This window comes from Cupressus sempervirens, chromosome 3 (assembly GCF_028749045.1).
Source record: "Cupressus sempervirens isolate cs-2001-9-10 chromosome 3, ASM2874904v1, whole genome shotgun sequence".
Taxonomy (NCBI): domain Eukaryota; kingdom Viridiplantae; phylum Streptophyta; class Pinopsida; order Cupressales; family Cupressaceae; genus Cupressus; species Cupressus sempervirens.
This window is the reverse complement of record NC_143120.1, coordinates 699,974,775-700,001,441: the sequence shown is the minus strand read 5'-3', so window position 1 is coordinate 700,001,441 and position 26,667 is coordinate 699,974,775. Positions and strand designations below refer to the sequence as shown.

The 26,667-nt window shown below is 35.9% G+C and overlaps 1 protein-coding gene across 20 annotated transcripts; it reads right to left on the bottom strand.

Annotated features, from left to right (window-relative positions):
* Nucleotides 1-5,476: 5,476 nt before the first annotated feature.
* Nucleotides 5,477-26,069, bottom strand: LOC149568673 (large ribosomal subunit protein eL18y-like). 20 transcript variants are annotated; one of them, XR_016362613.1, is made up of 7 exons: nt 25,546-26,066; nt 21,945-21,992; nt 19,145-19,337; nt 9,033-9,214; nt 6,127-6,554; nt 5,939-5,986; nt 5,477-5,786 (listed from the first exon to the last, which is right to left on the bottom strand). XR_016362613.1 is itself a non-coding variant. In XM_089821549.1 (5 exons), the coding sequence occupies exons 3-5, from the start codon at nt 19,196-19,198 to the stop codon at nt 6,515-6,517; spliced, it is 276 nt and encodes a 91-aa protein (XP_089677675.1). In that variant the 5' UTR covers nt 19,199-19,236; nt 21,945-21,992; nt 25,546-26,069; the 3' UTR covers nt 5,477-6,514. The 20 variants fall into 20 exon arrangements, 4 of the variants coding, with proteins under 4 accessions (XP_089677675.1, XP_089677673.1, XP_089677676.1 ...); XR_016362618.1 differs by adding an exon at nt 7,027-8,814 and having other exon boundaries at nt 5,477-6,927; nt 9,033-9,206; nt 25,546-26,067; XR_016362617.1 differs by adding an exon at nt 7,027-8,814 and having other exon boundaries at nt 5,477-6,927; nt 9,033-9,192; nt 25,546-26,067.
* Nucleotides 26,070-26,667: the final 598 nt, after the last annotated feature.

The following is a 26,667-nucleotide window of genomic DNA, read 5'->3' as shown; positions in this document are numbered from 1 at the left end:
CATCTTGTTCCTATGTTGCATGACCTCAAAAGGCCTCTATAAAACTGGTTGCACTACATCTAAACAAGACCACAACTCTTTTGATCGAAGAAGTCATGTCATCAAGGTCTTACATGTGTGATAGTTATGAGGGGTCAAAAGTTCTAGACAAGAAGAGGTCTTAGCCATTGTTTTAGAAGGTGTTGGATTATTTTTAAAAAAAAATCTAATTTACTGATGTAAATAACAGAAACACTAACTCACAATACAAAAAATTGAACCCCAACTACTAGAAGGAATGAGTAAATGAGAGAAGAGAAAAAAAGCTTCAAATATGAATCACAAATATGTGGCATAAAATACTATTAAAATAATAGAGAATCTACAAAGTGCTCGAGAAGAGCTTTTTGACGCTTTTTTCGGATCAAGAAATGGAGATATAACAAAGAAGTTATGCCCTTGGAAGATAGAAGTCATCAATGGACTTCAAGCACAAAAACAGGTACAAAATTAGAAATAAATCCAAAAAATACCTACTCCATCATCTCCATATTTGAACCAACTTTTCGGTACTTCTTTTGGATCAAAAAAAGACCCCCATGGAGTGGCGGGCGAGTGGAGCTTTGGAGGAGCGACGATCGTGGTAAGGAATGGTGTTTGAACATGTTTGACGGTGGCCAGAAAAGGTAAGCAAGCCAGACAAGTGCAAAGCAGCAACCAAAAAACAAAACCTGTCAATGTGTGAGTAAACTGCAATGGTGTATAAGAAACACCATGCGATTTAGGAAAACCACTACAATTTTTCTAACCACATTGCATGGAAATGCATTTTTTTTTATTTTTTAAAAAATATTTTTTAATATGCATCTCGATATGCATGCCAAAGGTCGCACAACCTTATTATGCAAAAAAAAAAATTGCCTCCCAGATCAATGTTGTCCAAAATCGATAAACTTTATATGAAAATGGAGGTTTTGATGCCTTTTGAATCCAACCGTGAGGTCTATTTGGCCTCAAAGTGCTCCAAAAATTAGAGAACCCCCCTACTTTCACAAAAAATACCTTAAAAATACCAAATTTGGTTTGTCAAACCCTAATTCTTTTTTTTCTCCAAATAACGAATAAGCTACAACAGATCTAGCTCTAACACCATGAATGATTTGATCAATACAAATCTACAAAGCCCGAAGAATACCTACATGTAAAAACATGTCATATAGAAGAAAAATACAAGAAGAGGTAAGGGTTTTGCTCTGAAAATACACAAATTGTATTCTCAGAAATGAAAAAGTTAAGAGATAATTACAAAAGATCAATCCTTATAAAAGGAGATTGAAACCTGAAAAAGGGTAACATAAAAGGTAAAAGTCATTTAATAATAACTAATTAATTATTAAATGTGAATGCAAGGTGCATAAAGTGAAATCTTAAGAAGGGGGAAAAGGTAATTTAATAAATTAAATTAAATTAACCTTTTTCTCTAACAAATACATCTTGTGTCACATTGCATGGCAATTACATGTTTCAAAATTGGTAAAGTTGATAAACATTTTTTAAAGCATATAATTGATTCACCCACCCTCTCAGTTATATTGGCGAACTTTACTTTCTAATAGTATGCTTACAGGATATCTTTCTATAGGACATTCTTTCTCCTTATTGTTGTATTATTGATTAATTTGATTGTGTTTAAATTTAGTACACATAGATTAACCAATTAAAATGCAAGTAATGGAAAACACATATGACAACAAAGTATTTGTAAGGGTCAGATATGATACATCAAAGTAAATACTATGAAATGGAAAATGAGAAACAAAACTTGCCATAACGGTTAATAGGAGAGACCACTATAAATCTGAGAACTAGGTAGTAAACTATGATAAACACTAAAACATATCTGAATTGGGACATGAAAACTAATATATGTAGAATCTAAGAATCTAAATGTCTCTGGATAGGTATGACTTGAGGGTCAAAGATGACCTGGGTCATAGATGAGCTTGTCCTTTGAAATTCAAAACTTGACTAGAGATCTAAAAGCCTAGTTTCCAAATCCGAATTCGCCCCTTCAAAAAACCTATAGATATGGATGTGTGCACAAGAACAATGGTTTTTTTTTTGTGGGGGCAGGGGAGGGGGTGGAGTGGGGAGGCGGGAGGGGTTTTCCTTGGTCAAGCCCTTGCTTAGGAATTAACCTTGAAATGAAAAAAATATGTAAAAGCAAGACAAATGTAAATATTCACCTCACTTATCAAATCTCTACGGATAGATCTGGATCCGTTATCCACAAAGATGTATGAATTCTTATATGTAGATGTATGAAACATGTAGAATTATAATGTAAGATGTATTCACCAATGCAATGGATTTGCCACTATCAAATCATCAATCTGTGAATGTAAGTATGATCTTGAACACTTAAATGCTTGTGCAAGGTTGATGAATGTGGATCTCCTTCTTTGATGGCCAACTCCACTATCTCCAATGAAGAAAGACACTAGATCTTTAGAAGGAAATTCATAATTGTTGACATGGAAATGAGACCCTTCAATGAATCCTTTCTTGCTTGGCTTGAACTCCTTGAATGCACCTTGAAAGCTTGCTTGGATGGATGATGACTTGATTGGATCTTGCTCTTGAAATTGATACCATGGTTGTGCACAATAATGATGAATTCCCTTAGATCATAATGGATTATAGTGGATACCCAAATGAAATAAGTTAACTTCCTTTTATAGCAATTTCATAATCAAAACCGAAAGGGTCAACTACACTAGGTGGCAAAACAAATTGAAAATCTCAAGATTTGTCTCAGATCCAAGGGAAAACAACTCGGCTAAGGGATGACCTCAACCCTTACTAGAGGGTAAGGGATGAGCTATTCCCTAACTTGAGGGTAGGGAACAATGTCGACCCTTACTTAAGAGCTTATAAGCCTCGAGATGACCACTAGGATCTCAAGGATGAGAAAGAAGGGTTGAAAATGGAAAAGAAACTTGAGGAAACACAACAATTTGAGCATAAATGCATTCACAAATCTAGGAGATTGTTAAAAGATCTTACAAAACAAGTGTACACTTTTTAGGACAACACACCATGATATTCTGAATTCTCTCAAGGATTAGTAGGAGAAGCTAAGCAAAGCTTGAAGTCATCAACTAAGAGTAGATTAATGACACATTGCATTGATTACTACTAAGAAATCTCCTTCTATTTCTTGATATGTTACATGTTTTGCTTCGAAGAGCTTGAGGCCATGAAGAAGGGCATGGAACTGACATCATTGTTAGTGTAAATAACCAAGGATATAGAGGATGTGAAAAGTATGCATTCCAATAAATCACACAAAATGAAACCAAGTCTTCAAAGGCAAAGATTGTTCAAGGATTTGTGTCAAAATTCAGGATTATGACAACTTATTTATGGTAATTTACAAATTATAAAAAATTTGAAAAGGCAATAATCAACTCTACAAAGCCTAGGAATCAACTCCACTAACCCCATTAATTCATTCACTTTTATTGCAAAAAGTTAAATAATATCATTAATATTATGGTTTATATGTAATTAATGTGACTAACAAGTTATTTATTTATTTATTATTATTATTATTATTTCTTGGAAAGAAGAGATCGTAAGTTTTTTTCTCAATATTTTCTTTATTTAGTGAATATTTCTTTATTTAGAGCTCGTTTGTTTCATGAAATTGGACCAGAATTGGGATATGCAAAATCAGGTTTAGTAAAATTTGGTATTTGGGTCAAAAATCTTAAAACAGAATTAGAATTGTAGTCTTCTAAGTTTGGTCCAAAATGAGGATACCAATCTTCCATCGAGAAAGTAAGAATTGGGAATGGAATTGAAGCTTTGACATTTTGAGGATTAGAAAAAAAATGAAATCATCAAGTTTTTAAGTCCGATGAATTACTAACCTAAAAACATGTTTTAACCATTGTGTCACGACAATTTTTACCATTTCAAGGTGATTTTTTTTTTTTTACATTCAAATGCAACTCTATGCTACAAGTAACATAGTTTCCATTAGATTCGGTAATGTTCTAGTTGTTCTCTGTGATCCATTGTCTAAGTCAATCGTTATTCAATAAAATTTCTTTCTTCACACAATTTTCCTTATTTTTCATCTATTTTGGAAAAGGGTTTCATTGTAATTTTTTGTTCATTTTAGTTGTTAGGTTCATTGCATCTCTTTTTTTTGTAGCGTTTTATACAATTTTTTCTTTTTATATTGTGTCAAAGACGCAGAGACAAAAATGTGATAGACCATGTTCTTGTTGCAACAATGGTAGTTAATAAACTTGTGTCTTTGGCCCTTTTGGAATCACATATTTATCCCTGGTTGACAATTCCAATTCCAATTCCAACTTTACAAACCAAACACAAAAGATGTGTCTTTCCACTCATCTTCTAGTCAGCAAACCAAATGACATAGAATTAAGAACGAACAATAACACTCCATAAAATAAGCAATATAAATAATGTAAGAAGAATATATATTATCTTAATGTAAAATAAATCTTATAGAGATAAGACTAGCTTTGCTCCACTCGCCTTAAATGGACAGGTAACGGAACACCCCTTTAATTAAGGAAAAAAATGCTCTGAAAGCAGGCACGGGGCAGAATATCTGGGAATTAAATTTTAGAAAAGCTACCCTATTTGCAGAAAAATAATAAACCCGACATCTGGGCCACACAAATTGCAAAGCTCGTGTCGCTTGGCAAAAGTCAAACACCTTTCCGAGGCTTTCTCCATTTTCTTCTTCTCTTTCTCTGCTAAATTTTTGAAACTTCATCTGCAAACAGCTTTGTAAAACGCGGAAAGATCTTTTTAAAATTGCACAAAATATTTACAAAACTATGCTGATAGCTTTTAATGATATAACACATAATATTTTTAATATCGGTACCAAGCCTGCGCTCTTCTTGTGATGTCAATCCCTCTAAAATACAGCATTAAACGTACTCAATCAAAGTAAAACATACGAGAAATTGTCATAGTCCAGGTAGGTTGTTCATGCTAGATATGATTCCATATTTGCCTAAAATTTGCCCAAGTTTCATTTCGAAAATATTGTAAAAAGAGCTCTACAGATGCAGTCCAAGCTATTCCGATTGTCTCTGCACCTTAAACGAAAGAACAGTACTGAAATCAAGAAGCTTGAGTACAGCACACAAAACATTTTACTGTACATGCTAAAGTTTTGAAGTGAGTATTTCCTCTTATATTTAAGATATATTTTTATTGATTTAAATAAATAAATAAAATTCTTAACTGTCTACTCACAAGAATTTATGTTTGCAAAATATTTTAGGGAAAAATATACGTTTCTCAAATTTCCAATAAGTTTGTCCATCTTCCAAAGAAAATTTCAATTGTTTTTCTTACATACATTTATAGACAATGCCAAATCATTTCATGTCTTTTCTTTTATTGAACAAAGCAGACGGAAAAATGCATAATAAAGACAATTAAATTGTTGCCAAATCAGAACCAGCAGACCATAACAGTTCAAGTGATCATACAACACAGATCATAAAGGACAACACAACTGTGATGACAATTACAAAAATCATACCACTGTCACAAAAGCTTAGCAATCCTTAACACTAAACATACAACCATAACAAAGCTTTAGAGAAGCAATCTCATGGAATAATGAAATATTACAAGCTGAGTTTTAACATTGGAGTTGTTTAGAGCAAAGCATTATTATATAATTGTAGCAGTTCGAACTTAATTCTATCGTGCTGGTGGTTGATCTTCCGTTGTTCTATGTATCTTCCCTACAATTGAGAACATGAGAAAACCATCTGAAAAATGACATCAGAGTAAAACCTTGGAACCTCTCCTTCCCGGAGATCCTTATGGTTTAAAAAATAGCCATTGCAATAGAGAACATAAGAAAAGTGTTTGAAAAATGGCATCAAGGCAAAACCTTAGAATCTCTCCTTCCTGGTAATCCTTATGGTTTAAAAACACAGCCCTGCAAAACATTTCCAAATGTTTCGTAATATAATTTGCCTCATCGAATCAGTAAGCATGTTTAAGATTTTGTCCCAGAACAGCATCTTCCAACTTAAAGCATGACCAAAAATAGTGAGAATATAAGTAAAAACAGCATACCACTTTTTCTTACACAATATACGGTCCAAAGAAATATGTTCCATATTTTCATCATAATGGCATTTATCAAATTGAATCATCGAACACCTCAGCCTGTCACTGACATGCCTGGATTGTCTCTGCTTTAAAAATCCAAATCTGAGAACTCAACTTTTTCCAAGTCTTTTCCTGGTGCACATCTTACATGTGGAGCTGCTCTGAGCCTTGCAGCAGAGAGAAGTGGACAAAGATAGCCAGAGGTACAATGGTTATAGGCTATAGCAAGTATGAGTTGAAATAATTTTCTGGAAATTCCTCATCAGATGCGGAATTTCTGAACTCAATATGTGGAATGTCACTCAGGTCCTTCACGATAAATTTCTGGCTGAATTCACATGTGGAGAATAGCTCATGGCTGAAGAAACTTCAAGCTTTGGTAATCCATAAACCTGAGAAGAAAACATGAGGAAATGACATGCAATCCATATGAACAGGAGTATCTCCCATGGGCCACAACAACTGAGACAATAAAGCATTCATTACACTTTGGGTTGCTCTGTCACCAAGCTACTGGTCTTTTTGGGATGGCTTTCTTAGGCACTCTTTATTCGCATTTGTGTGTGGTTTATTTTTCATTTTTCACTAACGTTTCTCTTTATCTGCACTATGCTACTCTGATCTTTAATGGGACACCTTTTGTAAACCTTTGACTGTCTTAGTAAATTTATGCTGCCTAACAGAGGAAAAACCCATGTCTTGAACAGCTTTCTACTAGTGAGTTACTCGGCATAAGTCAGTCTGTCTCTTGGCCCGCACCTGCTTCTGAATACAGATTTGGAATATAAGCAACAAGCATACATAACTCAGGAAGGACAATTGCTGTCCAAACAATATGTGATTCTAATTAAAAATGTGACTTACCTGTAGAAGTATTAAAAATGGATCCTTAATGTTGCTTTTGCTTTTTGGAGCTTCAGATGGGTGGTGAGCTATCTCTCCTTCAAAGAGGACTCTATTTTCAAATGGTCGGACTCCTCTTTGAAAGCTTCATGGTTCATCTTTTGTCCTTGGATGTTAAGCTTCTTACCATGTTACTATGTCAAATGACCATTACTGGGCAACTCTGGCTTGGGAATATACAACGTACAAGGTAAAGGGAGCATGGAAGATGCAGAAGGCCAGAAAGTTGTATAATTTAGTGTTTGGTTTTCCTTACCCATTAACCTTTTTCTGCAACTAATCATTCTGCGTTCATGTCTATTGAATCTCTTTTTGCATTCAAGGAGCGGCTTGGACTGTTTGATTTGGACTCTGAGTTTCTCAACCCTCATTTGCTATGCAGGCCTATAGACATTTTGATGGAAAAATTAAAATGCTCTGAACCACTTTTCTTGCAATCCCATTTGCAAAACCATCAGAAAGTGCCATGCCTTAAGAAGCATTCATTGTAAAGCCCATTAATCTCGTCAATTGATTAGTATGATTTATTTTCCACAGAAAATCAAATTGTGAAATTGCTATCATGATTCAACAATGTAGCTTTGAGTTGAACTTATTGATTCATGTTTCATGAGTAGTGGTTCACAAGAACCCATCTCATGAGAATGAACGGAATACTTAGCCTTGCCTCTAGGTGATGCTCATAGAGGGTGAAAACTCAGACTTCTTCGAAGGTCAACTATCCCAATACTACTCCAACTCAAGTGCATTTAATCATGATGTTTCCTCTAAGGTTAAACCCACTTTTCTTGCAACCCCATTTGCAAAACCTTCAGCAAGCATTGTGCCTTATGAATCATTCATTATAAAGCCCCTTTAAGCTCACTAATTGATAAGTATAAAATATTTTCCACAGCAAATTCAATTGTGATATTTCTATTAAGATTCAACTATGTAGACTTTTAGTCGAACTCATTGACCCACGTTCCACGAGTAGTGGTTCACAAGAACCCATCTCTTATGCTTCATGTGTAGTTTACTTTTGTTTGGAACTAGGCCAAAAAAAAAATCTCTGATGGGAAATCCTATAATATTGTAGGTCTGCCTTGTAAATGAAGGGTTGGAGAAACTCGAGTTTAAATCAATTAATCCAAGCTGCTCCTTGAAATGCAAAAAGAGATTCAATAGTTAAGAACACATAATGATCAATTATAATAAAGGCTAATTGTCATGAAAAGCCAAACACTATGTTCTACTCATTTTAGGCCTTCCTCGTCTCCTATGCTCCTTTTACCTTGTGCTTTCCATATTGTCAGACCCAAGTTGTCCAACAATGGTCATTCGACAGAGCAACATGGTAAGGAAGTTAACATTCAAGAATTGAAGATGAACCTCCAAGCTTCCGAAGAAGAGTCTGATTATGTGCTGTTGAATTAATATGAGCCTTTGAAGTCCTTGAAACACCCATATAGCATTACTGATTTCTCCAAAATTTCCTATAATTGCCGTAAACACACAACTTAGCATGCATTAAAGATGAGTGAAGCCTTAATTTTGCTCATTACTTATGAAGCTAAACAGAAGGAAATTTGAACATTGAATGATTTAAAACTTGACCCAATGCTACTTCTCGCATCATGATGTTTCTAAAATTTTCTTCCCTTAGATCAGACATAGGGTTTGGAACTTTGGTGTGACTGTGTGGGACATCAGGCGCCTTTCTAAAGTGCTTAACACCCTCATGGTAACTCTAGGTCTACACAAAATAACCTGAGAAACATGAAACATTGTTTTAAGCACAAAGCCAACTATGAAACTCATTATTTGGCGAAGTGATCTTAGAGAAAACCAAAGAAAAAGTTCAATAATCATTACTAAACAAAAAATAATATAATTGCAGACAATGAGCAGATAAATAATACAATCTTAAACAACTGATTCATATTTATAAAAAAATTCATTAACACAGCTATGCTCTATTATAGTACCATGTTCTGTCCCAGTGGTGAAAGCAAAGCAAGTTGATCAAGGTCATATTTTCCCCTTCTTCCTTTATAATTCTCACCCTAGCTACCTCTATAAATTGTAGGGAGACAAACTTCAACGCTGGAAACTCATGGAGTCTTTTGTCATCAGGTAAAGTACCACCTGACACAGCAACACTGCTCTCCTGAGAAACAAGAAATGAGGAAATTCAACCATACTCAACATGTTGCCCATCCACTTCATCTATAAAGAGATAAAGAAAAATTTAAAAAGCATTCCATTATTTAAAGCATATTAACGAAATTCCTTAATTAGCATTTCAACATAACGGCCAGTTAAAATTTTTAAGTTTCTATTGTACCCCAATGTTCATCTCATGTAAAATCATCTTTCAACATGATATGTAAGGGGTAACATGATAACACTTGTAATCTAGAGAAATACACAAAATCCTTTTACAAATACCGGTGCAAGAAAGATGATATGTAGGATATTCTTTTATTATAGTTTGATCTATGTACTCAAGATGCATTGCACTCAAGAAACCTCAAGGTTTAGTCAACCAAGGGCATAGATTGTAATGAATTGTGCTAGGCATGAAATCTATCTTGGTTAACTTACAAGGATGGATTGTGCTGGGCATGAAATATATCTTGGTCAATTTACAAGGATTGTGCAGATTCATTTAAAATATAGCTTTCTTTATTGCAACCTGTGTATTTGTGAACAAACAAATTTGCAGCTTCTAATTGATGTGTCACTCCGTTATCTAGATCTCATAATATCCTTTGAGATGTTCTTGAAGAATTTCAAGGTATTTAACCTCTTCTATGCTTGAAGCCTCTTATTTATCTATCTAATTTTCATCTCAAAAGAATCATCTTCATATCATCTAAACTTGAAACTATTTCATGATGAGACAATGCTTTGCATAGATATCACAAAAAAATATTCCTCTCCTCATATATTACTACCAAAATACAATGTAGATTATGTAGGGAACATATACTTGTTGGCAGTAAGCCAACATCCCTCATTGGATTCGCGACATGGTTTAATAGCCTCGTGTGTATTCTATAAGTCTAGTGGATGTATCAAGCATTGTCAGGTTGATCTTTTGGTGCAACGACAGCCCTAGCTTGTAACAAGTGGTATCAAAACTTAATCATAGGTTTGAATCCTTGAGGCTGTGGTGAGTAATGCTAGGAGGGGGATTGATGGCAGTGGCAGTGGGTCAATGCCCCTCACGGGATTTGCAACATGGTTTAATAGCCTCCTGTGTATTCTATAAGTCTAGGGGTTGTAGCACACATTGACAGGCCGATCTTTTGGTGCAATGGCAACCCTAGCAGTTAACAAAACCCCGATTAAGCAAGGCCGACCCAGCAAGTGCTTTTTATTAAATTTAAATTTTTTTTTCTGGGTGGCCAAATTGGGAGGCCTTAGGTTGGTATATATGGATGTTAGTGTTTCCATATTGGAACACAATTTTGTTTTGGAATAAGAAAAAACGATCTATTGGCCTGAGGGTGTAGCTGCTCAACCTCAATAGTCAAGGTGCGTAGCCTCTCCTGGGACGAATTTGTAAATTTCAGTTGTTTGTTTCTGTCCTAGCACATTTCAGTGGTATCAGAGCCCAGTTTCTCTACCAACCTGTGGAGATGTTATGCGATTGAGTCAAAGAGATCAGCGTGCTCATGAAAGAGAACGAAAGAAGGCAACAACAAATTTATCAAGGATAGGAGGCATCGGTAATAAGATGGACAAGGATGAACAACTTATCAATTTCATAAGTCAAATGCAAGACCAAATGACCAAACAGCAGGAGTAGAATAACCAGCTAATGCAAACAGTATTGCAGACTATGAGAGACATGGGTGGCAGACCTGCATCGAACAATGGGACGGAAGGCAATGGTTCCGAGTCACAGAACAAAGGCACACGCCCTACATAGCCTTCATTCATACCCAAACAAGTCCTTAGCAATGGAGGCGAAGAACTAAGGCTTGCAGAAGGAGATCTCGATGCCAGCATGGAGGCTTATATGAAGATTGATCCAAAAATAAGACAACAACTCCCATTTATCCAATTTCACAACTTAAAGATTGGATCAACGGGAAGTCAAACAAACCATTTTTTCAATAGGGATTTGCAGAATAGGATGTCCAGGTTGACACTACCAACATTTGATGGTACAGAAAAAGGTTTACCACAAGCATGGATCCAAAAGTTAGACACCTACTTTTCTCTCAGTCCCATGGCAGAAGATGAGGCTATCAAGTTCACAATTTTGCACTTGGAAGGTTTAGCTCACGAATGGTGGCATCACGGCTTGGTTACTCAAGGGTTCAAGCAAATAACTACATACGTTGAATTCACCCAGAAATTGATAGAAAGGTTCGATAGGAAAGATCCTAAAAGCTACTTCCAAGAGCTCACTAGGCTCAAGCAGATAGGCATTGTGGAAGACTATGTGGCAGACTTCCAAAGGCTTGCAGTTATGGTGACAGATGTTTCTGAAAAAAGATTCACGTTCTTATTCATTGAAGGCTTATTAGAATCAACACGAGGACTTGTAAGGGCCTTCAAGCCAGCCACATTAGAAGAAGCTACCCGAAGAGCATTAAACTTGGAAGACTCCGCCAAGAAAGGGAAGATGGGGGTCAGGAACATACCAGCAATACAGCCAACCAAGCCTGTCTTTAAAACCAGCCCGGCCAATCAGCCACCCAAATTTCCTCCTCAAGGGCTTCATGAGATGTCAAGAAATGAACTTCGGAAGAAGGGTCTGTGTTTCTATTGCAAGGATAAGTGGACTAACAATCATAGGTGTCAAGGGAGGAGTCAAGTTTACTACATAGAAATACACACTAAGGACGAATTCCAAGAAGATGAAGTAACCACCAATGAAGAAGAGCAAGAGGTTATAGTTGAAGGAGAAAACATAGGAGGTACTTTGGCAACACTTTCAGCAGCCCCTCGATACAAGTCATTCCGAGTTAGAGGAGTACTTTGAGGACAGCGAGTGACAGTTTTGATAGATGGAGGAGCTACTCACAACTTTATTGACACTAAGACAGTGCTCAGGATGTGTTTGGAGACAGAGCAGTTTGAAAGGTTTGATGTTGCTACCGCTGGAAGCATTCTTACTGCACCACTCGAGTGAACCAGATGGAGTTTACACTTGGGGGCATCAAAATTCGAGATGACTTCTATGTGGTGGACATAGGCGATATCAAGGTAGTCATAGGAGTTCAATGGCTCCAAACATTGGGAGAATATAGGATCAATCACCGTACAATGGAGCTTAAGTTTGAATGGGACAGAAAGGAAGTGGTCCTCAAAGGCCTTTCACAAAACGGGCCTATGATGGTTTCTGTTAAAAGAATGGAGAGATTCTTCCGTAGAGAGGAGTTAGCTTGGGCAGCTGAGTGCTTGGTCATGGATCCACGTTCAACAAAGGAGGAAGAAGTTTTCCCTACTGACATTCAACAAATTCTAGACAAAAAGAACAAGGTTTTTCAAAAAATTCCAGCAAGGTTACCACCTGATAGAGGCTTTCAGCATGTGATAGAGCTCAAGGAAGGGGCCAAACCCATTATCACCACCCCATACCGACACCCACGAATATATAAGGAAGAGATTGAGAAAGCCATCAAGGAGTTGCTGGAAATGGGGTTCATAAGGCCAAGTTCAAGCCCCTTTGCATCATTAGTTGTGCTGGTCAAAAAGAAGGATGGGACATTCCGGATGTGCATTGATTATAGAGCCCTCAACAAGAAGATGATCAAAAACCACTACCCAATCCTTAGGATCGATGAGTTGATAGACGAATTGTATGGGGCAGTCTATTTCTCCAAGATTGATCTACATTCTGGGTACCATCAAATCAGAGTTAGAAATGAAGATGTGCAGAAGACTGCATTGCAATGTCACTATGGGCATTACGAATTCTTAGTAATGCCATTTGGGTTGACCAATGCTCCCGCCACATTTCAGTCTTGCATGAATCAGGTATTCAATCTACAGTTGAGGAAGTTTGTGTTGGTCTTCTTTGATGATATTCTAATCTATAGCAAGACTTGAGAGGAACATTTGAGACATATAGAAGTGGTATAGGATATTCTCGAGAAGAATTCGTTCTATGCCAAGATGTCAAAATATGCATTCGGGATGATAGAAATCCTGTAGTTGGGCCACAAGATTAGCGCACAAGGGGTTAGCGTAGATGAAGAAAAGATCAAAGCAATTTAGCAATGGGCTGCACCCAAAAATCTGACACAGCTGAGGGGATTCGTGGGCTTATGCAGCTACTATAGAAGGTTTGTAAAGGTTTCTCACAATTAGCAGCACCATTAACCTATCTAATGAAGAAAGGAGCATTTTCTTGGAGTGACATAGCTCAACAAGCATTCGACAAACTCAAGAAGGTAATGAGTTCATGCCCCGTTTTAGCTATTCCAGACTTTTCATCTCCTTTCATGTTAGAATGTGATGCTTCATGGGAGGGCATTGGAGCAGTGCTGATGCAAAATAAGCACCCCATTGCTTATGAAAGTATGAAGCTCACCAATCCGGAAAGGGGTATTTCTATCTATGATAAGGAGATGTTGGCTATCATGCACGCCCTTGCGAAGTTCAGACAATACTTGGTATGTGGTACATTTGTAGTGAAGACAGACCATAACAGCTTGAAATATTTCCTCAATCAGCGTGATTTGAACAATCAACAGCAAAAATGGGTTAGCAAACTCCAAGCTCACGATTTCAATATTGAATATGTGAAAGGCAAAAACAATATTGTGGTAGATGCTCTTTCTAGAAAACCTCACCTTTGTGCTATGACTAATATATCTGCTGATTACAGAGTAGGGATTACCGCTGAATATGCTAAAGATTCATTTGCTAGTGATGTTTGGGAAGGTAAGATTGTTGATGACAAATACAAGGTAGTCGGTGACCTCATCTTCTACAAAGAGCGGATTTACCTAGTACCACAGTCCAAATTTAAAAACCAAATAATTAGAGCATGTCATGACACTCCTCTTGCAGGCCATCCTAGATTTTTCAAGACTTACAAGAAGGTAAGAGAGCATTTCGCATGGAAGGGACTCAGGAAAGATATTTTTCAGCATGTGAAGGAATGTGCAACATGTCAGCAAAATAAAACAGAGCACGTCTTCCCAGCTGGGTTATTGCAGCCCCTACCCATTCCAAATCAGAAATGGGAAAGTGTTTCCATGGACTTCATCACAGACCTTCCAAAGGTGCAAGGTAAGGACTACATTTATGTTGTGGTAGATCGACTTACCAATTATGCACATTTTTATGCCATTCCATCAGACTTCAAGGCTCACCAGGTTGCAGACTTATTCATGGAAGAGGTTTTTCATCTTCACAAGCTGCCAAAGAATATTGTGAGTGACAGGGATAGCCGGTTCATCAACAGGTTTTGGCAGGAAATCTTTCGGTTGACCCACACAGAACTAACTCCTAGCACTAGCTACCACCCCCAAACGGATGGGCAAACAGAGATCATAAACAAATGGCTTGAGGGATACTTGAGGAACTATGTGACAGAGCAACAAATGGCTTGGGTGAAATGGTTACACCTAGGGGAATTTTACTACAACACCACACATCATGTGTCAATCAAAATGAGCCCGTTCAAAGCACTCTACGGTTATGAAGCCATCTCCTTCATGAATTTAATTCTTGCCGACAACCATGCTCCAAGGGCTAAAGATTTGATCCACGAAAATGTGGATATAATGAACTCCTTGAAGGAGAACTTGCAGCATGCCCAAAATCAACAAAAACTTTACGCAAATCAGTGCAGGACTGAAAGGAGTTTTGAGGTCGATGATATGGTCTACATGAGGCTATAGCCATACCGTCAGTCGCTGCTTAAAGGGAATGGAGCAGAAAAATTAAAGCCTAAGTTCTACACGCCATTCCAAGTCACCGGCAAAATCGGAGAGGTCGCTTATGAGCTTGAGTTACCCCCAGAAAGTAGAATTCATAACATTTTCCATGTGTGATGCCTAAAAAAAGCGATTGGACAGCAGATTACTCCATCCAAGGGGCTGCTGCCACCTGACAATGAAGGGAAACTCATCCTTGAACCTAAGACGGTGCTTGATGCGAGGGAGAAGCGACTGAGGAACAAGATCATTCCAGAGGATTTGGTGAAATGGAAGAACCTCCTAGTTGAAGATGCTACTTGGGAAGGGGTTGAAACTTTCAAACATCCGAGTTTAAGATTGCTTGAGGACAAGCAACCATCTAAGGGAAGGGACTATAATATCCCCAATTGAGTTGGGCCGACCCAGCAAGTGTTTTTTATTATATATATATATATATATTTGTTTTTTTTTTTTTTTTTTTTTTTTTTTCTAGGTGGCCAACTTGGGAGGTCTTAGGTTGGTATATATGGATGTTAGTGTTTCCATATTGAAACACAATTTTGTTTTGGAATAAGAAAAAATGATTTGTTGGCTTGAGGGCATAGTTGCTCAGCCTCAGTACTCAGGGTGCGTAGCCTCTCTTGCGATGAATTTGTAAATTTCAGTTGTTTGTTTCTGCCCTAGCACATTTCATAATCACAGGTTTGAATCCTTGAGGTTGTGGTGAGTAACGCTAGGAGGGGGATTGATGGTAGTGGCAACAGGTCAGTGCCCCTCGCGGGATTTGCGACATTGTTTAATAGCCTCCTGTGTATTCTATAAGTCTAGGGGTTGTAGCACACATTGATAGGCCGATCTTTTGGTGCAATGGCAACCCTAGCAGTTAACAAAACTCAAACCACAGTTTAACTTAATTACTAAATAGTAAATATCTTGTTCGCTGATAGATACAAAATCAACTATCTTTGGATAAAAGTTAGTTTTTCATATAAATGAAATGTTAGATATTTCAAAAGTTTTGACATATAACTAAATGGAAGTCATGACAATTAATTGCTTCATCACTTGGCAATATTTACACTAGCTATATTTGTGCCGGGTCAAAACTAAAACATAATAAACATCCAAGCACAACCAAAGACAAGTCAAAATGACATTAAATTGACACAAGCTCAATAACGTTGTGTCTGGCATTCTCTACAAGTAGGAATAATCTTCCAGAAATAGGAAATGTTAGTAGGAAAATCCTTGAAGGCTGACAGAATCAAGTCAATTACTTAATTATATATTCTATGTTACATCCCAATTTTTGACCTAGCTTGAAATATAGACGTTGAGGTTCACATGAAATCAGTTGGCAGTTTAATTTGATATAATCTGGCGAAATGGTAAAATGGTCGTTATGATTTCAAGTGAAGATGACATGTTAGTTGATCGTTAATTGCAAATTCATGAAATTAAGATGAAAGGTTAACTAATATGATTATTTATAATTTATAATTTAATTACAGAGAAATTCCTTGCAGGGAGAATGTTGAAGGGGGGTGGAAGCACTATCAGAAAAGAATTAGGCAGGGCATCACCATCATTGGACAGACAAGTAGAGGACCTAGCGATTTGAAATAGGATGCATCTCTGGAACTGCATGAGTTGTTAATAATTAATTTAATTTAATTAATTAAGTTTAAATATAAACGTATTCTTAAAGGATTTTAAATTATCTTTCGTCATATTATTTTTTAATAATAGTTTATATATATGTGCATTTGAATATAAAAATGTTTTGGCATCTTTATAATTTAATAATTTAATAAAATGATGTTTTAAAGTACTTATAAGATTTTTATAATTTTCGAATTATAAGAATATTTGAGTTATTTTCCAGTTACAACCTTTCAACTCTATTATTTCTAATTTAATATTCTTTAATAATGTAATTGGCATAATTAATCGATTTAACTCTTGACAAATTGAATTATATAATTTTTCAACTTTATGTTTCTTTTTAAAAAATTCGATTTGATGGGTATTTGAATAGTTTTTTTTGATAATTGGTGGTAGTCAAAGAGTCTCGGCCAACTTTTTAAAGATGCTATGAATCGTATTGGAGAGCGATCTTTTCTCCACTCTTTCCTTCATCGCTTATCTACTACAAATTATACCAGGTCGAGTCGGACGTCCTCGGGAGAATAAACAACCATTATTCATAGTCCCAATTTTCCATTCTTTCCTAAACTTCACCGGCGGTAGGAAGTCTAAGGAAAATACCTTCAACGAGTGATCAGGAGTTTCGGGCTGTAGAAGGAAGAGCCGTTTCACAAGTCATGTATCTTCTATTATCTCTGTTAAGATTTAACCCGACTATAGTCGGCTTTTTCTTTTAAATTGCTGAGCGGTATACCAAAGAAGCAAGGCAAATCGATTTTCATGGATTGCAATGACTATTGTTAGTCAGTATTAATAGGCAGAGATTTAATGCATTTTTCATGAACATATTCCTTCTTTAAACCATAATCACCCATAGTCAGCTTTTTATGCAGTCTTTCCTGTAGGCAGACATACAGAATTTTACATACGTCTTGGGAATTATTATGTCTTTTTGAATCATCAATCTATATATATAACCCAACGAACTTCATTACCAGTTGGTCTTTTCATTTCCAAAATTGTCTAATCATTTGTAGAATGACTTGATTCTTGCTGTGACCAAAAACCAGAAGAAGATATCCATAGTAATTCTTTCCAATAACAAAATCATTATAAACTGTTGTAGATCAGTCAATCTCTTTAGTCTTAATTGCTAATCAAATCAAATAATTGGATTGATATCTGAATGGATAATCACTCTGAATTTTTCTTAAGGAGGAGTTTATCTTTTGATAGTATTTACTATAAGATTTGGAATTAGTAACCAAAACAGAGACGAGTTACATAAAACAGAGTACCAAGGAATTCACCAGGCTGTGAGCCAGAATAACATGAATAAGGTACAATACAAATCAAAAAGGTTAATTGTTCAAGCACCAAGGAGTCACCGGCCTGATGGCCTGATTATGGTGAAGAGGTGTTGATGAACCTGTGAAAAAGAAAAGCAAGAAAGAAATCGGTAACCTATACAATCATACATAAACAAACTAATATATATTAGCTCATACATATTCCTGTTATGGGATCTCCTACTGTCAAGTCGTATGGCGTGTTATATATCACGATGCCCAGTGGATGGAATGATGTTCCCTATCAATTCCGAGTAGGGATGGCCTTTCTCGTTAGAGATCATGTGGGGATATATTGTGGTCCGAGGTTGGGTGGTTAAGCCCCTAACAATGTTTCACCTCTCTCAACATGTTGGATATGCGTCAAACAGAGATAAGCCATGCATTCAATTGTTTATCGAAAACAGGTATTATATTTTTAATTATGAGGTAAGATTAAATTGAAGTATTTCATTGTTATCATCATTTTACTTTCGTATATATATGAATAACGATTATAAGTATATTTTCTAATCTTAAGTTACTGTCACAGATAAGTAATCGAAAGGAAAAGAAATCCAAAGCCCTAATTGATTGTGTGACAGCTGGAACCTTAAATGATGCAATGGTATTGGAAGCCCTAGTTGAATCCGTGGTCGCGGAAGCCCTAAATTGAATCTATCGTCATGGAAGCCTTAAATTGAATCTGTGGTAAATGATGCCCTAATTGATACAATGGTATGTGATGCCCTAATTTAAAGTAATAGAAGTATTTAACTGTAATTATCATTTGATTATAAGATGGCAGATTTTAGATGATAATTGTCAAGTGAAATTGTTAGTGTATTTGTGGACTAACCTGGGTGGTTGCAGAAGCATCCCTAGTTTGATTCAAACTCAGTTTTACAAGGTATGTGGTTTCCAATTTCTGTAGTGATTTCATTTGATGGTAACTCAAGTTTTTAGTTAAGAAATTTTGTTTAACTGTTTTTAATGGTAAATCTTATTCACATGAACATGAATGATAAAACTGTCTTCCTATGAAACAAAGTAGTAACTGTATTCTTTGAGAATGTTGAATGATAAATTTAGACCGGGGAAATCCAGATGTGACATTCTACTTCTTGTAGCAATAGATCAGTGAGACAAGTTTGCACTCAAACATCCACACATGGCAACAAATTTTGGTTCCAGCCAAAAGAGACTTTCATCAGAGGTGCCAATTAAACTTACCCAAAAAGTATACTTATTCAATATCATGCCTTCCTTCAGCATCTGACGGACCATGTCCGTGACTCTTTTACCATACCCATGGTGTGCAAATCCTGTAATCGTGGTATTTTTTATCAGACAGCTTGCACTTTAGTTTTACTCCCACATTTTGAATACATTTCTGCTAGCAGACCATATAGACTTTCAAACCTCTCTGCTTCAAAGCAACCAAAGGTAATTCACAATCAGAATGATATATGAAACAAAATGAAGAAACATGAATTACTAGGCAGATCTTTCAATTCTACGAAAAAAATGATATATGACATGAGAAATGATTTTCATTGTGTTATCAATCTAAGAATTATTTTCTAAATCTGGATAGACAGTTATAAAAAAAATGGTCCTTTACCTACTAGTACAATCTACCCTCACTTCTCTAATTATCTCTGCTTAACAGATTAGACAGATATAATGCAGAGTTTCTACAGATATGGCATAGAGCTTCTCGCTTCTTTATAAAACCCATGAAATAGACTTGCAAGTTGCAATTCATACAAGCAATTGAACATAGATAAAAAATATTTTGGGCCAAAGAACAAACGTGGTAAAGAGGCATTAACAACTAAAGTAACAGTGGATATGCCTCAGGTAGTTAAAATGTGTTTGAATATTTTATACACTCAATTGCTTTCATTTTTTTACATGTAATAGATGAAGCCCTTCTTGCTGCTTGCAAACTTCAACTAGAACAAGACATTGAAATGCTTAAGTGAAGGCAAATCTACAAAAAAATGAAATTGTAAGTTTCTATTTTAGATACGATGGTTGGTCTTTTTCTTTGTATGCATTCTTTTTAGAGAAGTCTTTCCTATATAGCAATTCTGCAAAACAGTTTGTCGAATAATGATACTAGTCCACTCATGCCCATGCTTGCAGAAAAACCTGCTAGTTTATTTGTTTATTTACACCCTTAGTTGGAATCTCTTGTCATGATAATGCAAAATTGCAAGAAAAATAAATTGAGATTGAGAACAATAAACTATAGATATGTTTGTTTATATCTTTTTCAAATATACAGATACGTGCAAGGCTGCGACATCCAACATGCTATTTTTATTATTTGGTTACACCTGACTGAAAATTCCACTTTCCCTACAGGCCACTAATTTTCAAAAGGTCATTTGTAGCTCCCCTAAGACCCTTTTGAAAATCTGAGGCATTGAGGAAATGCCCTGGGTTTTCAAAAAACATGCTGTCTCTACGTGTGAGTGTTCTTCAGGTTCTGCCCTGGGGCTTTGTTGACAGCTAGTTTCCTTATATTTTGGTTGTTTGGACCCTCTATTTTAGGATTATGACATAATTATATGTCCCTCCACATCCTTTACCTTCCATAAATAGCTGAGTCCAAAGTCTGCCATTACATGAAGACAAATTGTACCACTTGCACCTATACAAATGCTTAGACCTATTTTTCTCCTAGCTCATCTATAATTGTTAGATTCATTTAAGCAGCCATACAGAAGACTTCAACTTTGTTTTTGCATGTCTCACCCACTTAATTATTCCACATCTTCACTGACATTATTTTGTGTTCACCAGTAGGAATTTGATCAAGCGATTGCTACTCATTTGCTTCAAATTCTTGGCACCTTTCCCACACAATGCTATCATACAAATGAGGAATACTCGAAAATTGATTAGTGATTAATGTACACTCCATTTTGGGTTATTAAGGGTCCTACATATGTCAGGGGAAATATATGGACTGCCACTGCCACCAATGCATATCATGGGTATGGCCATTGTTATTCATGCTAGATTTGCAGTAAAGGTCTCACATTTTTGTATCACATTCATATGTTCATGTACGGATTAAGAAGTTGTCAGCAGCACATTCTCTAACACCTCTTCTTTTATTCGTACTTGTTTAAAAATGAAAAATAGTAACCATATTTTATGGTCGAATTGATAGCTTGTTCTGTGACATGTTTCACTTTATGTTTATTATTTGCATTGCAATTAGCCGAGACTTACCGATTTACTGTTGATCAGTTGGACCTACATCCTCTCATACCCATCTGACATTCAGTTTTTTTTTTAACTAGCTATTAAAACTTATTGATGTTGGTGCTACACCTCGTAATAATTGCATAATTATTATACATCTTGTGAAACCTTTGTGATTGTGTGCTTGCTTATTCTTAAGCCCATGTTTTGGTGGCCTGCACATTGACATGCATGGTGAGACATGTATAACCCTTTTAAGAGTTCAAAGGTTATGAGTGGCTTACTCCAATATTTGTAGATTTTCGAGGAAACTTTTTCTTGTGAGTTGTCTAGTGGCATGTGATATGTAAGATAGAGAGGATTGATGTGGCCTCAAGTGACTGTGTTTTGACCTATGTGGCTCAAATTGACAACCTAATAAAAATGAAAATGTGATGTAACACAAATAAAAATGTAAGGACCAACCAGCAGTGCAAAGAGCCTTTTGACCTACCTAGTGAGAATTAAAGTTGAGCTATCAAAAATTATGAATACATGCTGAGAAGTTATCTAGGGTGCAGGTAGGAATCACCCAACTCACTTACGCTACGAATGGTCACCTATTCACAAATTAAATTCCCATCACTTTCAGAAATTGTTAATCCTAACCTTCAATAAATTTTGAGAATAGAAAAAGCTTTCTGCTTCCCTACTGGGGCAGGTGAATGAATGAACTACTGTTCTTCCCAAGTGCAAGGGCTTTACAATGCTTAACCTAGGTTTCGTTATTATCTAAAAAAATAGATTGAAATTAAAAAGAGCATAGCACTACCTGCTTGAGATTTTGATGAAGACAACTTTTCTCTTCCTTCCTCTGAAACTGCAGGATATGATTAATTTTAGTTCTTGTAAACAAAAAATATATTAGACCAAACACTAAACACCAAGTGATAGGAATGTTCTTTCACTTTTCAATAACAATTATGTCTCAATCAAATTTAAGAATAACATGCAAATATGTGATAATGAAAATGATTACTAGGACAATGTGCTTTTTGTTACTATTCTTAAATCCTCGAGAGCTTGAAATAACATATGACAACTAGTTAGAAATGTATCTCAGACAACATATTTTTATAAGTTGTTCGGTTCCCGATGAAGAGTGCTACCCTTAATACCATAAACACATAACAGAAACAAAGAAACAACAGCAAATGCAAGAACAAAATATGGACTTCTTATTATTGCCACAAATGTGGAATTACAAAATTCAGATTTACAATATGCTAACCCACATGAGAGCCGTCATTACAGTAATCTGCAAGACTAAGCTGTGAACTATCACCCACAACTATCCTAGACAATGTTCAGGTATTTCTTAAATAGGCAATTTTATGTTGTCGGGGAAGGTTATAGACATTCAAACTTAATACCTAGGGCCGACAGACCCTAACAATACATATAAAGTCGGCCAAATATATTTTTGACATTCATTTTGGATGTTTTGGTTGGCCCAACTTTGGAAGACCAAAACTCTTGAACCATTGCTCCAATTGGCTATTATAACCACTTTTCGGGAAACCCCAGTTCCTGATCTATAGGCTCGACTTTGTGCAAGTGCTCATTCCATCGAGTTTTCGGACCTCATCCGGGCACCCTAAGGCCTCCAACGGTGAGCCTGAAGTTTATTTACCAAAAAAGCGCCCATTCCATCGATTTTTTGGACCTCATTCGGGCACTCTAAGGCCTCCAATGGTGAGCCTAAAGTTTATTTACCAAAATTGCAAACCAATAATCCGCAATAAATCCATGAATACACATGATATGTCACTGAGCCTCAACTGGTAGGCTGATATATCCAAGATGAATATCCACATCTGAAATTAGAATTAGGACATTCCGAGCTCATATGACAAACTTACTAAAAATAGTAAGTTCCTAGAAATAGTAACCCCCTGTCTACTATTGGGTGATGCAAGATTGCTCTTACACATTAGTTCCACATAAGAAATGGTAATAACTTTCTGTAGAGTTCAAATATAAAGAATGCACAAAAGGAGATAACAAGTGGGAAAGACCAGCAATTTGTTTCGAGACATAGCTGCGAAGTCATCATAACTCTCACTATCAAAGCCTGTGGAATACAAGATCAAAAGGGATATATTTTAACAGCGCCTTATTGCATCAGTAGGACCGTCATCAGATCCTTCTCATGTAGAGGACAGTGTACATTCATGTCATACAAGTGGGAAAGACATAAGATTGCTCTTACACATCAGTTCCACATAAGAAACAGTAATAACTTTCTGTAGAGTTCAAATATAAAGAATGCACAAAAGGAGATAACAGGTGGGAAAGACCGGCGATTTGTTTCGAGACATAACTGCTAAGTCATCATAACTCTCACTATCAAAGCCTGTGGAATACAAGATCAAAAGGGATATATTTTAACAGCACCTTATTGCATCAGTAGGACCGTCATCAGATCTTTCTCATGTAGAGGACAGTGTACATTAATGCCATACAAACTTCTGAAGGTTATAGGAGTCAAGCAGATGGGATAGGAAAGTTGAAGATATGCCATCGATGCTTGAACAGTTATAGAGATAAGTGATTGACAACTCAAGAATTCATCTATTGAGGAGTGCAATGCCGTGAAAAATTGAAAATCTGATGATTATACTCGCAATACATCTAATAGTGTGTTCCAAGAACTCTTTGCAAATAAAATAAAATAAGGCAATGAGAATTATAACCATAATTACTTATCACAAGATATTTGTACTTTCTTTTATTATCACTACAAATAATTTCAAAATGGAAGCTAAGCTGATCTATTCTACTTTAGGCAATTTGCAAGTTGCATATAGTAATATCCCCATTTGGAATATTGAGTATTATCTTATTAAATTGCTGGCCTCGCATGTTTCAAAACCAAGTAATGTCACAAATCAAGATAAGATTACCAGAAAAATCAGGTATGCTTGCAGCAATTAAATACAAACAGTACTATCAACACTGCAGCCCAGTCAAAAAATATTTATTTACTTTTAGTTTAAGAATAACATATATTTCTGAAACTACAAATCCAAATAAATTATCACGGGAAACCAGCAATCAGTTTATCACATATGGTGCTCAACAACCTGTCCATCAAATGCAATGAAACGTTACCAACGTAGCCACAAAAAATAGCAACTATAACACTGAACAATCACAAAGCTCCGCGGCAAAGTCACAACTAGAGCTTACACAAGTGACCTCAAATCCTCAGTTGTCTACCACAATGAAGCTCAAATCTAATCTCTGAATGAGATCAGCTGAATCTGAATCAGGAGCAACCATTTGCTAATCCAGAGATGGAAAACAAGGGGTTTTTGTCCTTTGATCTGCATAAATAGATTAATCTGATGGATAATCAATTTGAGGGAATGAATTCATAAAACAAGCATGTGTGCTTCGACTAAAGGCCTTGTTTATATATAAAACCCCTGCCTTTTAGATCTTTGATGACTTATCTTCACCACTAGGACTGTAATTTAGTGTAGGGACACATTGCACATATGATACACGAAATTGCAAACATATCTAAAATGTTGTTGTTAGAAAGCATTGGTCAGTAAGTAATTGCAATTGTTAAGAGTTTGAACAAAATTGACAATTCTATCTAGGTTTTCTGACAATATAATTTGCATGTATGATTTCTGTATTGTTTGAACAAAATTGACAATTCTATCTAAATTTTCTGACAATATAATTTGCATGTATGATTTCTGTATTGTTTGAACAAAATTGACAATTCTATCTAGGTTTTCTGACAATATAATTTGCATGTATGATTTCTGTATTTAGCTTAGTAAGCTTTGTATTTTTATCAATTTGTCTATGCTTATGATGCAATACAAAGCTTACACAGTTAAACGCAGAATAACTGCCAAATATAAGTTGATAACAAGAGTCCATTGAAAAATAACAGAGACAGAGAGATATCAACATGCAAGGAACAGATCAATATATTCTAATGACTTAGCAAGTGCCATCCCATTAACTTACTATCTCTGTATCTAAAACCACTAGAATTTTTAGTATAATTAAGACATTTCATAATGCAAATTTTCCTCTAATAATATGTCGGAACAAAACAATTGTTTAATCATAAAATAATCTAATACATATGGTACTGAGCTACTGGGTTCTTTCCACCGTTTCCCTTTATTTTCCTACAGTTGCAGGCCTGAGAAACCTCGACAAAGGTGGGAGAGTAGAAGCTAGAAGAGAAAGTAAACTAAATTCAGTCTGTAGTAGCTTTGGGAAATGAGGCATAGTTGGAATGCATGAATTCTTTATTGGGTAACCCAGTGAAGCCCGCATTTAATTCGCTTCGAAATATGCAATTTGATTAAAAATGTAAGGGAAAGAAGAAAATTAACTACCTTGCGTCGTAAACTTCCTATCCCTCGATAGATTCAGCTAAAACTGCAGCAAATGTGTAAATCCGACAACAATTCCTTCCTTTTCCCAATTTTTTTAAGTAGAGTTCTTGTTCACCCATTTATTTTGAAGCCAGCGTAGACAGCGAAAATAGACAGCGAAAAGTATGCAAAATAATACTACTGCCAACATCCGTCATTTCTTGGGTCGTTGCCCTGCCTCTGTAATTGATCTGAATATCCCAATGAAACAGCGAAAATATGTAACTTAGACTTCGTTTGGTAAGTCCTCAGAAATTTCTTGGGTCGTTGCCCTGCCTCTGTAATTGATCTGAATATCCCAATGAAACAGCGAAAATATGTAACTTAGACTTCGTTTGGTAAGTCCTCAGAAATCGACCCGGCTAAATAAATGGACTCCATGCAAGATGCAAATTGTCACTCTCGTACAAAGTTTTATGCTTTGCCGGGATATTCATTCCAATCCCAATGAAATCTTTTGGTTCTCGGAATAGGATTAGGAAATTAGGAATATGTTCTCTATTTTTCATTTGGTCCGTCAATTGGAAAAGGGAATGGAAATATATATTTCCATTTTGACTCTAAAATGAGTTTATGTCTATTCCAAAAAATAGTTGTTATTGGAATAGTCATTCATATTTCTAATATGTATTCTTATTCTCAATTTATATGCCTACAAACAAACAGAAGCTTAATTCCTTTGTATGTCCCTGAACCAATGCATGAGTGGCCAGTTCAGCCGCCTAGTGTACTGGGCATGAAAATCATGTTAATGGCCAACACCTTGGGCCATAAGGGCCCATTTGGTTGTTGGAATATGATTTAGAAATAAGAATCTAAAATCTTTGATTTGGGATTCTGGAACTTAAAATTCGTATTATGGTTTCTAGAATTTATTTAGGGACTGTTTGATTCAAACCCAAAAATATTTGGTTCAAAAAATGAATATAAAAGTTACAGTGAGAAAGACGATTCATACCTCCATTTTGTTCAAGGACCTGTTCATGGTGCTTCCAACTCCACACATGCCAAAAATGTCAATGTTCATTGTAAAATAAAAATTCAAGAAAAAATTAAAAGAAATACGAAAGAAATTAGATATGT

What these genes read in the sequence shown, in the direction of transcription:
- LOC149568673 (XM_089821549.1), bottom strand. Translation starts at nt 19,198, where the DNA reads ATGGTCCGTCAGATGCTGAAGGAAGGCATGATATTGAATAAGTATACT. An exon ending in TGAATAAGTATACTTTTTGG is followed by an intron (nt 9,215 to 19,144) that starts GTAAGTTTAATT and finishes CTTGTTTCTCAG; the next exon opens with GAGAGCAGTGTTGCTGTGTC. An exon ending in CACCACTGGGACAGAACATG is followed by an intron (nt 6,555 to 9,032) that starts GTACTATAATAG and finishes TTTTCTTCTCAG; the next exon opens with GTTTATGGATTACCAAAGCT.